This window comes from Spodoptera frugiperda, chromosome 23, assembly GCF_023101765.2.
Source record: "Spodoptera frugiperda isolate SF20-4 chromosome 23, AGI-APGP_CSIRO_Sfru_2.0, whole genome shotgun sequence".
Classification (NCBI taxonomy): domain Eukaryota; kingdom Metazoa; phylum Arthropoda; class Insecta; order Lepidoptera; family Noctuidae; genus Spodoptera; species Spodoptera frugiperda.
Window position 1 is genome coordinate 9,188,432 of NC_064234.1, and position 17,683 is coordinate 9,206,114.

At 37.6% G+C, this 17,683-nt stretch overlaps 1 protein-coding gene across 11 annotated transcripts in view; it reads left to right on the forward strand.

Annotated features, from left to right (window-relative positions):
* Positions 1-1,780: 1,780 nt before the first annotated feature.
* The window catches only part of LOC118267251 (RNA-binding protein Musashi homolog Rbp6), a 504,750-nt gene continuing 488,847 nt past the window's right edge, over positions 1,781-17,683 (forward strand). For 3 of the 11 annotated variants that reach the window (XM_035581143.2, XM_035581144.2, XM_050702823.1), the window contains exons 1-2: positions 1,824-2,064; positions 2,138-2,178. In XM_035581143.2, coding sequence (XP_035437036.1) covers positions 2,006-2,064; positions 2,138-2,178 — 100 coding nt within the window. In that variant the 5' untranslated portion in view covers positions 1,824-2,005. Of the gene's footprint in view, positions 2,065-2,137; positions 2,179-17,683 lie in introns of all 11 variants that reach the window. The other 8 variants (XM_035581149.2, XM_035581150.2, XM_035581139.2 and 5 more) reach the window with 6 other exon arrangements.

The following is a 17,683-nucleotide window of genomic DNA, read 5'->3' on the forward strand; positions in this document are numbered from 1 at the left end:
GAGGCAGCTCAACATTTTTAGTTGCAATATTGATCCGAAATGAATTATATTTCCAGCTCAGACTCATTTAAAATGCAGCGAGTCTATTTTGGATTTTAGCTGAAATGAAGTTGTCATTTAAGTGGCCCAGTAGTGTCAGTGATATTCTGAGAATGACAGAACATGGGAAGTTTATTAGGCTTACGGATTTAGGTGGTAACAATTTAAAGTAACGGTCTATTCATGGAATATGGTTCTTTTAAGTTGCCAGTTTGAAAAAGGCTTAATGCAATCTGATAAGGAGGACCGTTGCTATGTAAGACAGGATGTCGTTTATAGGTTTATCGATAGCATTATGTAAGTGGATCGTCGTGGTGTTTCCGAAAAGGTCTAGTCATGATCAATATTGGAGTGAATGCTATGATGGGCTAGGTACCTATCTTCAGTCTGAATAACAAAATACGGTAGAATTGGGTTGCTCTATTGTTAGATCGGGTCAGTACGGCATTTTGGTCTCGGTATTGATCTAAAGCGAATGATATTTTCAGCACAGCGGCAACCACTGACTCTGGTTAATTTATGTTGCCCGATATTGTTTCAACAGTTTGAAAATAGTCGCAAATCCCTCTATCTTCAGTGGTCAAAGGTAGCATATGTTCTTTCTAAAAATAGTGTTTAATATGAAAAACAGCGACGGAGAAAAAGGTTTTTTCAGAGCTCATTTTTCTCTCTCCAAATAGAAATAGGACGTATCTCAAATCTGTTTAGAATGTCCGATAGTGACATTTTCAATTCCGTCTAAAAGGGTCTGTCTGGCAGTGTATAGGCGAATCTGGGGTCGTCCACTTATACCTTTAGTGGTACAATCACAATGTGTATTAAAAAATAGGCCTCTATTATTCTAGTGTGGTATCTTCTGCGTATGGTGTTCTACGTAGCTATCGCTGTTTCTCTCTGATGGGGTAGGATGAGATGTACTTACTTCTGATGTTAATTTCTAGTTATGTACTAGAAGTCTCGCCTCGTCATAGTAAACCTAGTTAGTTATATTATTTATTAATCTCATACTGTACTTTATCATCGAGACGTTTAGAGACGGCTAGATAGATATGTGGATTTTTTAATAAAAGTTAAAGTAGTGATGACTGATGACATATATTTTATTATTATGTCATAAATATAAAACTGTCTTTTTAAGATCTAATTGAAACATCTTATTTTAAAGCTGATGCAATATTACAATAGATTCGCATTATGATGTGTATCGGAAGTACAGCGATATCGCGCGGTCGTAGCATTCACTTCGTAGCGCTGTGCTACGAGCGCCTGACAAGCCACTTAGTGACGTCAGCTATTTGTGTAGAGGCTTCGCGCTGCTACGATAGGATCGCTTAGTGCGCTTGATGATGTCGACCTTATTATTATGATGCATATTTTTCAGGATGCATCAATTTCATAATCGGAGGTATTGTAGAGGGGAAATAGGAAGTACTTGTAATAAAAAAATTAAAAAAATATTTATGTGATAACCGACTATAACTACAATTGACAGGAAAATCAAGTTGGGTGTTTGGAAAAGTTTACTTGTTGAAAGTTTATTATTATTAATATTAGTTTGGATAAAGTTTGGGAGTTGGGTGTATGGGGGTGGTGGTGCGTGTAGGCGCGCGGTGGGCGTGCTCTGGGTGCGGGCGGGGCGGGAGCGCAGCGCGCGCGGGCGGAGGGGCGCGAGCACGTGCTGCGCGCTCACGTGGTGGTGCCGGCGCGCTGCTCGCGTCCGTCGTGCTCACCGTATGAATAATTGTGTACGGAGTGAATGAATCGATGCGGCGGCGGCGCGGGCGTTGCGGGGCGCGGGCGGCGCGGGGCGGCCGCTGCGTGGAGGGGTGCGCCGCGGCGCGCCAGTCTCGTGCCGGTAGTCGGTAGTGCAGCCGAGCGACTCCGGGAGCCGTCCCCGCCGCGTCGTCGCTCGCTCGTAGTCGTAGTGCGCCGCCCGGCCCGCCCCGCGCCGTCGGCGTCCAAGCCCATGGATACCCAGAATCAGGATGTGGCCAGAAGCCCCGCTGAGGTGCCCAACGACCCGGGGTACGTTCGTAGTCCCGAGAAGCCCGCTGAACGCGCTCTTTTCAGTGTCTGATTGGTATTGTTTATATTGCAGGAAGATGTTCGTCGGAGGCCTCAGCTGGCAGACTAGTCCAGGTACGCTTGTCGGTCCCTGGCCGCGCTCCGCCCGAGCCTCTAGCGGATGTGCATCCGATGCACGGCCGGCGACGGCTGACCGCTGCTTAGGTCGCGGAAGACCGCCTCCTATGACCGTGAAATGATAAAACGCGGATCGCTTCCAGTGACGAAGTACTGAATCGGATACATAAACACCGGTAAAAGTTTGATAATCAGCTGATTACTTAACGTGTTCACAAGTTGTCGTTGTCGGTGTGCAGGAGTGGTGCACGTGATAATATCGGTGTGAGATGCGTCCAGGGGTATTCAAAGCGTCGTGAACGTGTAAAATATGCTGTAATTCAGTCATGTTATCGGGTTGTATTGGCAATCAGGTGTGCGGCGGCGGCCATGCCGGCTGCGCGCGCAGGCTCAATCGCCTTTCCGACCTCTCCACCCCTCGGGGTTGCGAGCTATTTTAGTTCTTATCACTAGTAAAATTAAGTAGCAAATTCCAGTTACAGTTTCATAGCCGGCTTTTGCTCCAAACAGTTATCACAACATAACCTCAATCTCAAGTACGTAAAGCTCGGTACCGGCGCGTTTCCGTCAAGTCGACTCTAGTCTATAGTCTATTCATACTTAGTAGGACAGGGAAACAATTGGCTTTAAGGAACATTTTGTATTTAATAATGACTTGTGAAATATTTTAAATACATACAGAACTAGCATTTATTGTTTTATTCCAATCCTTTAACGCAGTTAGTGCAGCATTATTCAAAATTTGAATTTCAGTTCAATATTAATGACAAATTGCAATAGCATTAAAGTAGGTAGATACCTACTATAATAATAAATGTTTAGTTATGTTAATTTGTGTGTCCTATATTCTGGGAGTGTAATGAAGTCCATCAATTCTATAGCGCGTACAAACAAATTAATTGCGCGATGCAACACGCAAAAGGTCCGGTGCGCGTGCGCGAGTGATTTGCCGCCCGCGGTATTGGGTCGTGCGCCCACGCCGCACTTTGATCCTCAATATCTATGCCAACTTTGTTCTTCTCTGGAGATATCTAGGGCGCTGCATCAGCGATTACAAGCAAAACACTCGAGATATTATCGGATCTATCATCGATCGTGTGCTTTATACCGGGAACTGTCGGAGATGACCTCACTGCTGTGCAATACCCGCACCCGCTTACATTGTCTAACCGAATAGCTTACAGTCACGTGTCACTACAACAACGTTTTACAAAATTACTCCTAGTTTTTTTTTCTTACTGTCTCGTGATGTCTTCCACGTGATTATAATATTCTGCCAATTTTCGTTACCGTTATACTGAACCTAGTTTTTCTTTCCGGTTCCGAGCCAATTTTATTCTGAAGAGTCATACTCACACCGGTTAATGTCCTTAAAGGGATTTCAAAGTATTTAATAATTTAAACTAAAATGACGTTGTTTGTTTAAGATGTTTGCACCTTACCGGAGTTGTGTGATAAGATAATTTTTGATGTTTGTATCACGACACAGGGACGGACACACCGACTGTTATCGCATTCTGATAGGGAACGAAGCGCCCTAGACTCCTTAATCTCAGCGTTACAAATATCTAAGTCTTCAATAATCGAGCTGTCTGACATTTTCACAAAAATCAATCACGACTCTAGATAAGATTGACAGGTCCAGAGAGCTCTACAAACTACCTAGATTCGCAGTTTAGTGCTTGTTCTCACACCTACTTTATCTGTTTCATGAGATTCACACGACATTACTAATTCTAATTCAATGGGAATCTTGTTAGAGCCTTGTTAGGTATTTTCTTTTCATATTATGATGAAATTCATACTACAATCCTATAAGATAAATCACAGTAGAGTAACAAATAAACAAGTAATACCCTATCCAATATGTATTCAAGCATTTACTTTCTAATAAGACTATTTACCTAACAAATTATAATATTTCCAATGAAATATTGATACCAAATGAAAAGCTAGAAGTAATAGCCAGATATAAAAATTCGTTTTATTAGAGGCTTTATAAGTATTGACGATAAAAGTAAGAGAAACAAAAAGAAAATCTGACATTGACTTAATGCTAAGGAGACGGTGTATACTCACTCATAATTTTTAGTCTTAGTAGGTAATGATTAAAGTCATATTCATGAGGAGACAGGATTAAAATATTTGAAACTTTGTCAATAGTTAACTTTAAACAGTTGCTTATTTCAATGCTAATATCTTCATGTACGTAGATAACATTTAAATTTATGGTAATCACCCATCATCGTTCATCTTACGACTCTATCTAAAATAAGCTTTATTGACAGTCTCAGTAAGGTCAAAATAGATTTCTTACGAATTATTTTCATTACATCCGTTGTTGCAAAGAAAATCGGTCAACTATTCAATCCTTCAGCATTTATTATTAGTAAATTCTAACGGTACATAGTTTTGAATGAAAATGTACGGTAAAGTTATGCAGTTAGTTTCCCAGCAAGTAAAGATCTAAATGTCACATGTTACAAGTCGTTGTTAAATTTCATGATACAGGTTAGTTGGCAACAAAATTTTACTGTACCTATTACTGTTGCAGTATGGGAACAAAATTTTACTGTATTATTGTCGCACTAGGCAAAAATCTGAAGGAACTTGTTTGAAATGTTTATCTGATTTCAAAAATACTTCTTAATCTGATTTTGAAGGGAGACTGTAGACAAAAATTTCACACCAAATTTTTTAGAAGATAGAGCATCAGAGACAGATCACCGGTTAATATCTAGTTAATCAAAAATAAATTAAGTAATGGACAAATTACCTACAATGGTCCACGTTTATATAGATGTGTGGTTAGATATGAGAAAACAATACAAATGTAAATAGCTTGAGAATAGACGTACACCAATTATTTTTATACGTAAAATATTTAGTGGGAACTTAAATCATAATCTAATGACATTTTAATGTCCGTAGATGATACTTTCCAGTCGGTCGCTTTGTCATACAATTTTACTGCTCATCTTGATATCAAAGTTGGTCTCCATTAGTCGACACGACACGACACATTATGCAGTTATAGCAATTTGACGTGACTTATTGAGCAATGGAACACTCACAGTTTTTACAATATTCCTATTTACATGAATAATAAACGGGACAAGGATAGTTAGTAACTAAAGTAACTCATTATAGTCAGCTTCTGTTTAAATAGACGGCGAAAACACCAACCAAAGTAGGTATTTAGATTCTGAACAAAAGATTGTTCATTATCTTAGTCGAGGCGCCTTGTATCATTACAGTGATGGTACATTGCGCAGACTGAACTAATGTTAACCGGTACACAAATACTTAACTTCAACTAACATAAATATTTATAGATTCCGTTATTTAAAGCGTATGTGGTTATCATTTGCATAAATGGCAGTTCAAATGTTACAAGAGAGGTAGAATTAATAAGGATTAGAAAGTGTCCCGTCTGCAGGGCGATGAGTGAGCGCGTGCGCATCGGTATATTTTTTCAAGTCAATCTTACTTAATTGCTGCGTCAACACTCACATTTATATTGCGATAAGTACACGATCAATCCTCATTATTTTGTGAAGGTATCAGTTTTTTCTCTTAATATTTATTGGGCCTAAACGTATTTTTGTACTATGCAGTTCTTCATCAAATGCCCTGCATTATGCATCCTTTGCCCTCGAACAATATGAATTGATTAAATGAATCACTCAGGTTCTGCATCGTCTCCTAATTGATCGATTAACCTTTAGCACTTCGCAATAAGTGCTGAAAAGACCTACATATACCTATATGCAGTCCTTTATTGACGATTCATCCAGTATAGGCCGAAGTACTGGAGTTTTAGAGAATGCTCGAGTTTGCCTGAAGTAGTAAAGTCTATCATTGTTTAAAGTTTTAGCTGTAAACTGTTGATGGCTGAGGTCGTTGCGTGCTCGTTGCCCCCAACACAATACAGATGCAAACGGGATCGACGCCGGACTCGTTACGGTTATTATCAACGACGATTGTTTGCCTCAATCGTGCTCGTGCGCACTGCGTCTTTACTTTTACTGAACCGTTTTGTTATACAGTTCCCTTTGACTCTTTATGAACACGCTTCACGGATTCAATGCGGACTTGATGATTGGTAATGTTAATTTCTGTAACGGAACAAGTAATTCAAACATTAATAGAGTTGGAGAATTACACGAGTCTCTACACATTTATATTATTGTCACAAACCGATATATATCACAGAATGTTTCTGTACTTCAAGACAGATTTAAACAGATAATGGGTCGTTACGTTTGAACTTGTTGGTATTTCCAAAATGCAACAAATGACAACGATATGTTCCTCCCATCTGTCTATGTCGAAGCAGTTCTATTTTCATTTCAAGCGACTATAATATCTTAGCCGTATAGTTGAAATATTTTTATCTCGTTTCTTTAGTTGAGCTAAAATAACTCTTTCAAACGACAACTTCAACTTGGTATAACAAGATAATTTTGCATACATAAACTCAAACAATTCCTTTTAAATGATGAGAATTATCATTCAATTTCCCCTAAGACAAAAGCTCGCGAAGTCGGTTCGCACTCTGAAAGGGTCACAACTCAATTTCTTAGTCGATTGCGAGGAATTCACCTTCGTCGTCATCTATTATTAATCCAAAGATTTTGCATACGTTGAATAATGCAACAGCCAAGTCTCTGATGCAGAATGAACGGATAGTACTTATTTAATTTCCACTTTGAGGGAGGTTCGCGACGACGTTACGACTCGCGAACTTAGGTACCAATCAGGTAGAAACTTACTGTATCAACGAGTCCTGATTCATCTCAGCATTGTAGTTACCTAGAAAGCCTTTTAAACTGTTACAATAGGATTGAAAGAACGAATTCCCATTCCTGCGATCTTAAACCCTGTGATGTATTGGAAAATGGAGAAGGAAACGAATAAATCTTTCTGCTCCGTAGGTACTTGGATACATTAACAACTATACCGTCATTGAAATCGTTTAAAAATAGCTTTACAATCGGATGTATCCACAGAAGCATCAGTAGCATGAATAAAAATACTCCAATAAACCTAAAAATATCTTGGAATGTAATCTAGTTTCTTTAATAAAGTTTCTGTCAGTATAACTACTTACATTTGAGGCATTGCTCTATAAATTATCCAAAGTAACCATCCGAGCGAGCGTGCATACGTCCATTATTTACAAACTTAAAATAGTTACTGCAGCGATTCTAAATCAATGTGGGTTATTGAAAGCCGCAGGTGCTCATCAAAGCTTCAAAGCGCATCGGACTGCATTAGTCAGAGAACATTATTCGGTAGTATTTGGCTCAGAGTGATCTGACAGGGAAAAGATTTAGCAAGTGGCCAGAGAGGAAAGAGTACTTCCAGCGAAGAGCCAACCGCATTACCGCAAATCGTGGTATAATCCCTCTTACAAAGCGCACGGTGGTCGTATGTGAGCAAACAGCAGTTTGGGAGTCGGCTAGGGACCGGATACACGTTTCGTTTTGCCAGTTATTTCGGCCTGGCCGCAAATAGACATGGGAGTGCGTGTGCGAACACTTCTTTACTCATAAATCAGGAAAGAAAAAAATAATATATCATCGACTTTGTACTAGTGTTTAGCTTATAGCGAATGATGAATGGCGTGGATAAAAATTGTTTACGGTAATAGCAAATAGCTTGTAATTATTATCAGCAATATCTATCGGATAAAAATCGCTTCTGTTTGGTAAACATACAAATGGTGTAGCTGTTTATTTTTTTTATGGTATTAATGTTATAGAGTAGCGCAGGCGCACCTTCATAAGCGCCGCTCACAGTAATAAAGAGTTTGTTACAGTGTCGCGTTGAGCGATTGGAGGCGTAAATAAAGAAATCTTGTTGAGAGTACGTACAAGTGTGAGATGCGTCCGTGTTGATAGATAACTATTTTTATTGTAAATACTCCGGAGAGTTAAGATAGTTCTCTTTTTCCGCTACGCTTAAATAACTTTATGATTTCAATTTTATGTTTACACGCTGCGGGTGTGTGATGGCGTCAATTTCTTTTTTTTTCGTTGAACGTTGTTTTTCTGAATGGACACGTGGTATAAACAAGTCATGAATTTTTTTACCAAAGCATTTTATTGCGTGTACCCACTCTTTTCTTACACGTGTTCAATATAGTGCCTTGATAAATAAGATTTATAAACTTTTTGTAAATAAAAACACTTTTAGAACTCTCATTTGTCTACGCTCGCGTTTAATATTTTACGGTGCAATTTGCATGTAACATGATGTAGATGTTCGAATGTTAGTAATTTCTCGGCGAGGTCGACAATCCGGCTCGGTATTCTTGTTCGTATTACCAACAAGGAGTATTTCTCTGCGGCTTGCATAACTCGTGCAATCCGTGCATCCAGACGCACATCTGGGAACGTTCGGAGACGACACACGCCGCTGCGTTGTTGTCATTACTCATCTGTCGCGCACACGACTTCATGCTACCGACCCGCTGTCACCATTTACAAAATGCCACATTTCAAAATTTCTTCCCACGATAACGGACTTTAAAACTGTGGCAGCACGACATAATTCGAATTCCCAAGTTTTTCTATGTTACATCCATACGAAACTTGTAGAAGGATGGAGCAGCGTGTCTTCAAACGACATGCTAATTGACGTCGGCGTGAAGCGCGGGCTAAAAGCTACGACTATTTTTTTCGAATTTTAGTCACGGTGTGATATTTGTTCTTGGACCAACTAATAGAAAATGCTCTCGATTTTTGACGTTACTATGCGTGGCGTCGCATTACAAGCGACGGATATTCTTCAGTGTTCATTCGAACAGCACCGACATATTTCACAATTTAGAATGACATTGTATTACGATCTCTAAACTAATTATGCGCTTCTGCATATTTGTTTGTTGGAAGCGGATAAAATAAAAAGAAACTATTTCAGTTTTCGAATAGGTATCTTCTTTTTTCTTCCTCAGTATCATGTGTCTAAGAAGTGGTAGTGCGCTTAATTTATCCCATTCTCACAATTTAATCTTACGTGTCCCATTCTACAAATGAGAATGTAGGACAGTTCAAATAGAATATCTACAAATATTGGTTTAAGTATCTAGTAGAGAAGTAAAGCAGTCAAATTGAGTTTTAAATCAGTGTGTGCTATCAGATTTCACAAGTGACGTTTGTAAGTGAGGCGTAGTAACGTAGTTTTTCGGAGATAACACAAAAGATTTGATAACAACCAACTATCTGATAATAATTTACGCGCAATGCGTGTTTAGGTATGTGGTAAGTAGGTATATAATAAATAGTTTTTATAATATTTTAGGGCTTAGGTGAATCATTGCGTAGAGAATGATAATCAAATGTCGTAAAAACAACAAATTCCTTCTCATATTAATTGAAGGAGAGGGGCTAGAGGGTTAGAAATCAAAGACAAAATAAGAACGTGACAAATGTAATAATTAAAGTAAAAGAAATTGTTATTCAAAAAACATAAGTTCCATTTAAAAAATATGTTAGTAGACAAGTACAACTAATTATTAAATACCTATACTTAGATAAAATCATTGCAACTCTACCTAAATAAATGGAAAATGAAAATGACTACGCTAATCCGTAACAATTTATTTTATGACTTTTGGATTTATTTAGGTAAAAAACTGTCTTATTTGTGATGTGTGTAATCTTCAGACCCAGGTAGAAGCATCACTTCGGAGTTAATCAGGTAAAACAAAGAAGATCCTTGTTCCTGTGTACATATAATTTTAATAGCTAGATTTTGTTATGGGATTTTATCACTCAAGCCCTTTGGAGTAGAGCTTACTTTCCCATAAACATTTTTCTTAATAAAAAAACCTTTAATGAATGCGCTCAAAGATAAACATAAGCACATAGTAAAATATTTATGTTTATCCACTTTGTACTTCAATAATTTTTCTTTAAACTCGTTGAGTAGATAGTTTACATAAAATTGTTGTAGGTCCTTAAGAATTTCCTACATAATTTTCTTTTATAAAAGAGAAAGAAATTAACTGTTGACTTTCCGTAATAAATATTTGTTTCAGTGGTCGGAAAAGATTGTTTTAAGTCCTCCCTCAAGAACCTTTTGGTGTTTGAAGAAGGACGTTAAAGCGTCTTTATTAGTTTCTCCGATCTCTCTGTTCACTGAAACGTACTGATACAGAACGGTTTCACGTTTTTTTCTTACTCCATTTTATTAGGAAAATAAATTGTTAATTACAAGTCTTTGTTTGAAATGAGTTAGGTGAGTGGAAATGGTTCGATGAAATGCAGGAAGCTAAAGTGTAAGATCAGAAATATCTTTGTTTATGTTAGTTGAATGCATGTTAAAATTCTTAAATGAATTTAGACATGGATGATGTCATAATGTGGCTCTTACAAACCAATGAAAATAGATCAATCAAAAATATTACTTACTACTCAGAGTCATTTAATGGTTACTTAACCCAGTCCTTAGTTCTATTAAAAAATCTGACTGAGTGACAGTTAGTTAGTTCAATTTGAAAAAATCTGTAGGTATTAAGCTATCCTACTTAAGAACTACGCGAGTAAGATCACGGGATAACATTAGTAAATAAACTAAAGTCCCTATTAGGACTGTTTTGGTATTTAACTATTTGTGTTAATCTGTTCAAAGACATTTTAGTGCTAGAATTATCTCAAAGTTCACACATTTAATTAGATAATGTGGGTGAAGACCATAAATAAGATATTATTAGATATGGTTGACGTTAATCATGTGTGTCTGTGTGCGTGTGTTTATGTTCGATGCGAATCTGTAATTGAATGGGTAGGTAGGTAAAGTCGAGCGATATCGAGAGGAACATTCTCTAATACGTTTTCCATTTTAATTTGGTTTAGAAAAATCACTGGCATGAGACAATCATCTAATGAATCCTAAAGTGTACCTTTTTTTGAAAGGACATCATCCAATGACTTCTCTAGCCTTGGGCGAGGCGAAAAGCAGTGTCAGACTCTTACTGACTAAAAACCACCCCGTTCCTACTCCTGATTTTGGAGCCGGAGCTCTGGTAAACCCGCAGCTCGAAACCAAAAATATAGCTAGTGTAGTTTGCGTGTTTAATATTGTAGGTACCTAAAAAGTAACTTTCGTATTCGTATGGGTATTTCTACTTGGAAAAACCAGTGCAAATATTCCATAATGACATCTGCGGTTCGTTACGTATGATATTGGTATGATTAATCAGACATCACATTGGCTTTTCCCCAATGAAGTAACTAAACTAATAATTCCTTCCAATATCAACATGCCGTGACAGTCCACTGCTTATCATATGTTTGACTTTGGGTGCTTTTCCACTAGATACGTGCTATGTAGCTATGCTACGAAGATGTAATAGCTAACCTGTGAAATTATGTGACCGTTTCCACCGATACTAAGCTAAGTAGCCGTGCGAGTAAGATGTGCTATGATATGCGAGGAAGAAGCGCATCTCGAGTATGCGATGTATTGATAGTAGGGAGCCATGTAGAACACGCCACTTTCCATATAAAAAACATACTTAGCTTAGCTGATTCCCTTTCCACCAGTGCTAAGCTATATGTACCAATAAATATGATTGTTGGAAGCCAGTTCAAAAAGTTCAGATTCCTTAATCGGTTCTTAAGACGTCTACACAAAAAGTACAGGTGACCAATGTTCTATCACAACACGGCTTACTACATCTACCTGTAATCAACCTAGGGCCTTGTACTTTACCGTGCTTACAACTCCTGAATAAAAGAGGGCACCAATTTTAATTTCACATTCCAGTCCTTCATTTCGAATAAATGAAAGAGCTTATCCTCGAAAATCTTCCCTCGATATCGATGTTATGACCAAAACTCATATTTGACTAAAAATATTATTTATTCACCGCATGAAAGAACGTTTGAAGTACGTATTACTATTCTGAGCAGAGATAGAGGAAATCACACATCCATGTCTCTTTTTATTAAGCCATAGTTCTGTAAATAAATGCTAAGCGGCATTTTATTAACTCTCTCAAGTTAGTTTTATTGTTGAGAAGAATAAAGATGAACGTATGTCGACGTTCAAATATGCAGGACGCGTTCTTATTTATCAAGGAATAGTAGTGCAGCTGGGAAAGTGATCTCTGAAGGATTTCGCGCAGAAGTTATTAGATACTGCTTGTCTTACTTGTCTTATAGTTCTGTGTTTTGTTTATTTGTAGTCTGTTATGAGTTTATTCATAGAGCTCCTAAAATACCTTCTTTATGACACTTCTAAGCTAATGCTTCAGAGAAAACATAAAATTTATTATCGATACCAATGTTTAAGCTTACCTACCTATATAAAAACATTTATAAATCTCTGAAAAGAAGGCAAAACACTCAGAATTCCTTCAATAACGATACAAAAGTTAATTAATTTTAAAAATAAATAACTTTGCTTTGATCATTTATTATTATTTTCTTTTTATTCAGTACGAGGAAACTTTATTTCAATAAGAAGTTGGATAACAAAAAGGTCACGTCCGTATTATCGAATTCTCTTGAAGATTATTGTCAACTTAGTAACGATCACTGTCCTAATATGAAATGGCGTGTTTAGTTAGACGGGGCTTCTATCTGTCAGGCAGTGGGTTCATACTTTATTTACGGTCCGCGAACGTTTGTGACGTCACACAGCCTCTGATATAGATTGAGTGACATCTTTAGATTTATTTTCTTGGAAAGTTAAGAATATGTGATCTCTCTTTTATATTTTACTTTGTTTTTCTGCTTTGTGGCTTATGTACTAGGGCGATTCTTGACATTTGTGAATATATCTTAACATTCACGTTATGTTTTGATGTCCAAAAGGGCCTTTTTGTTTGACTTTTGCTATTTGACATAAAAACCGTCTTCTAGTTCAGTAGTTACAACTTTGTAAACTAACCAGTACCTACTCTTTATCATTAGTTTGATTTAGTTTACTGCTAGTCAACATCACGTCGCTTAAATCGGTCTGCTGTCAACTGGTTGCATCCAGACATTGCCAGTCACTTTATGAATACAATAACTCCATCTAATTGGAGGACATCCTACACTACCGAAAACTAAAGCAAACGTAACCGTGAAGACCATGTCTCCACTCCGTGGTGATATAAAAAATTCCTCCTACATAGCACCTAGTATCAAATTATACCCCCCACTAAAAACAAATTCAGTTTCCCACTGATTACAAGTTAAGCACGGCCGTAGATCAGAAGCCTGGTTAATTGGACGTCATCACTTAATCGTCGTGTTCACTGTCATGCAATATTTAATTATACCTTCGTTAAGTTCGATGCGGGCGAAAGTAATTACCTCGGGCATTCCGACGAGCTCTCCTTACTGATCGTACGATACGTGCTCTTGTATATAAACTGTACATAATAAGTGCTATGTTACTATTAACAGTTTAGTTTTAAATCTGTTGAAGCTGTTCAGTAGACCGGTTCGTTGTTTAAGTGGCCATAATCGTCATTGCTAGGAAGGTTTCCTTCATTGGAAGGTTTCGACGTGGTTAGGCAAGGCAAAAAAGTAATTTTCTTACATTTTCACCAACTGTAGCAATAGCCATTTAATTAGTTAGGACTAAATATATTTTATTGTATTCCACCACTGTGGCAAAAAAGTACACGGCCCACTTGACAGTAAGAGGTTAGCATGGCCTCTGAAGGCTTACAACACCTTGCCGACCTTTAAAACCTATTTACCTACAGGGAGTAGGTATAAGTATAAGTGAATAGTGAAAAACAAAACATAGTAAGCCAATGGCAAGGTTTTTCATTCTCAGTGATCCATTTATTAAAAGAAAATTAAAATCTATAAAAACGGATTTGTTATTATTATCTGTGACATGATGGATGAGTGGATATTTGTTAAAATAAAATGTAATCTCATGGATTAAAATTGCTATTAGCTGATAGTGACTATACCACTCATTTATTGAACGATAAAGTACTTTACAATCAAGGAACTGAGAACTCCTATATTTGAAATAAAAAATATTAATGGGTACCCACTCACTGCAATCGATCAAAAAGAAGGATTAACTGAATCTTAGACCGGTAATGTAAAGTAATCTATATTACGTTTCATGAGAGTTCAAAAATAGTTGCGATTAATTTTACCGACTTTAGCTAGTTACAAACTTGGTGCTTAAATCGGAAGTTCGGTTTAAAGTGCATTCAGTTAAACATGAGTAGGTACGAGTAGTCGAGTATCTTGTAAGTTTGCAAGTTAGTTTACTGTAGGTAGTGTGTCAGGTGAAGCTTCGAGACGTTCCACCCACAATTAATGGTCCTTTCCGTGCACTTCGAGGGCGTCTAATGGATGTCCGCCACGCTCGTCCCCATCCACACTACTCTCTTTATTTTCACAAAAGTTCAGATTGCTTCACAATTTTGCTCGTTTTTTTACAACTTGTGGACACACTCGTACGACACTAATACACTATACTTCGCTATAGTTGCCACGGTCTGATTCATCACTCATAAAACATAGTGGAAGTACTCTTAAAACGACCGTTGAAACTTATTAAAATGACCCAAAAATAAAATATCAATAAAACAGCAATCCACTTTGTTATGTCGCCGCAAGAATCTCGAGCGCGGAGTAAGTATGATGCCCCGTCTTACGAAAATGTAGGCATTTCAGTTTTGTGCAATGGCCACATGATTCGAGTGAAAGTGTTTGGATGAAGGCCAAGACACATCTCTATGACACGATAAGTCCTCGGATGCAGCAAAATAAACAAGTTCACTCGTGATTTAACATGATTCCCGTAAAGCCATTAGTGCCCGTTTGTTTACTGTTAATTCACTACTTTTATGTGGTGAACCTTTTAATTTGACAACAGTTATTATAAATATTCAATGTTGGACAGAACGTCGGTGTTTGACCACAGTTTAACGTAATTCGGGATTTTGTTTAACATTTTTTGTTTGCCAGCAATTAATTCAACGAAAATTCGCTGACGAAATCAAATGTATTTCGGTAGTGCGCTGCTTTTATGTTTGCAAAGTCAATGTACTATCAACTATTCACCGACTATTGCAAGGTTACAAAAATAAACAAAAGCAGAGCTTCCGGAGAGCAAATTGAATTTTCTTTAGCAGAATTTCCTTTAATCAACATTATTAATAAGGTACCAGTGAATTCTGATTATGTAAAATACCTTTCGACCTCACGTCGTTCACGGAACACAGTGTAAGCATGTGTAGGCGTCAAAACATAGTCACTTGCTATTTACAGGGAAATGCAAATATTAGTTTAGGAAAGGGTACTGTAGTCGAGTGCGATAACATACCGGGAAAGGGATTAAATGTCGTGACTTTGTTACTTTAAGTGTGTTTGTAAACTCATATCAGGCAGTTCATACCTGAGCTCTGGTTACTGACTTCGGAGCGGATGGAATATCTTACCAACATTTTGTACAACCTTCATAACCGCACACCGTTGTTACAAACCGCAAACCTAATCTGTTTCATCACTTCATTTATCGACTATTACAAGCCAGCAATAAAACGCTAAATATAGTCTTTGACACAAAAATGTTGATGTGTTTAATGTGCGATACTTTGAATCTTGACGTTTGAATTTCCCCGTTCTGTTTCTGCGGATGTTTTGTTAATAAATGATGACGTAGAAGAAGTACCTATGGTGGAATTCTAAACAAAATTGTTTCGCTCCGCGGTATAAAGCGGGCATCGACCGAAATTCACTTTACATTTATCAGACTAAGGCTTTATGAAGCCTTACTCATTCTTTCAAGCAGTGAGGCAGGTCAGTGATGGAATGAATTTAACGTTACTGTCTAGGTATATTTTTACGGGCTGAGTTGATCCTGTTAGTTGCGCTCGGGTGAGTTCATATTTTCAGAGGTCAGGCCCTGAAATAGAGCTGCGACCATTATAACAGTCGACAAGAATAGAGTGGAATTTTACATCGGGCGGAGACATCTGACAGGCTAATGTAAAGAAATAATTCGTGTCGTCCGAGTCGTGAGTGGTGAGTGACAGCTAGCTGGGCCACAGCTGAGACTTGTTACGATAGTTTGCGAGACGATTGCACACACGACCTTTGCGCTGCGCGCACGCACTGCACCGCTGCCCTGTGATAGCCCGCACTAATCCACTTAGAAACCGATATATGCGTCGGTGTCACGTCATTGAACTTCGTTATATAACTAATGTTTATTATCCCGCCGATGGGTTCCACGAACGTCACAACACTACGCGCTAAACGGTTTAAATACGGTTTACTGCGAAAATAAATAAAACTTACCGATAGTCTTTTACCGAGAACTTTGTTGATGGTAAAAATACATTCACTATAAGCGAAATGGGACAGACGGAAAATTAAAATTGATTGTTCTTACTTTAGAATGGAGATGGCGAGCGAATAATTATGAATGTCGCGGATGGGGTATCCATTACATATTAATGGGTGAGTGGGAATGAAGGGAAAACTGTGGAAGCAATTTAAGATGTACAGAACCTTATCTACGATGCGATGCGCTGCGGTGTTGCACTTTATAAACTTGAAACTATTTCGGTCTCCTCCCCGTGTGGGGTAGCTCGGTAACGGTTGAACGTCGATATGTCTGAAGATAATCGTCGACTAACGTAATCACAATTTCGTTGAACTTATTACCAACATTATTTGCTGGAAATAGCACGACTAATGACTTCATTGTTTTGAGCCTTTTCTGATCTCTTTGCTTTGTTGGCACATGCATGCGGACGTATGCAGAAATAAATAAACAAAAACATGAGTCCATTCACTCGTCGCTGACATTTCTACGACGTCGTTTCGTGCCAATCTAACTATTTTATAGGATTAATTTTTATTTTATTCAATCGTTCGTGATGAATGCTTCCTCAAAATAGTTTTTAATAGTTCGTGTAATCTCAGTAATGAGGAGGAAACGGTACCGCTATATCAAAGAATATATCTCATGTTACCAGTTAGAAAAATTTTGACAGTTGCCAGATAAGAAAATAAAATCGGTCAGTGCTATTTATATATTGTTTATTGCTTCATCGGAACTATATTTATATTAAAATGTGTTGCTACAGAACTGTCAGTTAATTTGATTTTTTTAGTTCAAATGTGGAACCGTGATGTTCTAAATTAATTTACATAGAATACATTTATTTAAAAATAGACAAACATAAAATTCAGATTTTATAGATCAGTAACCAGTAAGTCCTTGTTCTATTTCAACAATACTTATCTAAATAGAAACTCCTGCGCAAATATAGATATTGAATAGTGCAGCCATGTATTAGAGGCGGCCATATTGTCTGTAATTAGTTATATTGGTCGACGCAACATAGTAATCGATGTGGCTGGTCGCAGACAGAAAACTATCTAAGTCTAAACGTAAAATGAATAGTACTTATATTATAAGTATCGCATTCGACAGCAAAACTCATTCTTTATTTAAATAAATATTTTTAAAATTGTATTCGACGACAGTAAAAAAATATAAATCGTACCAGTAC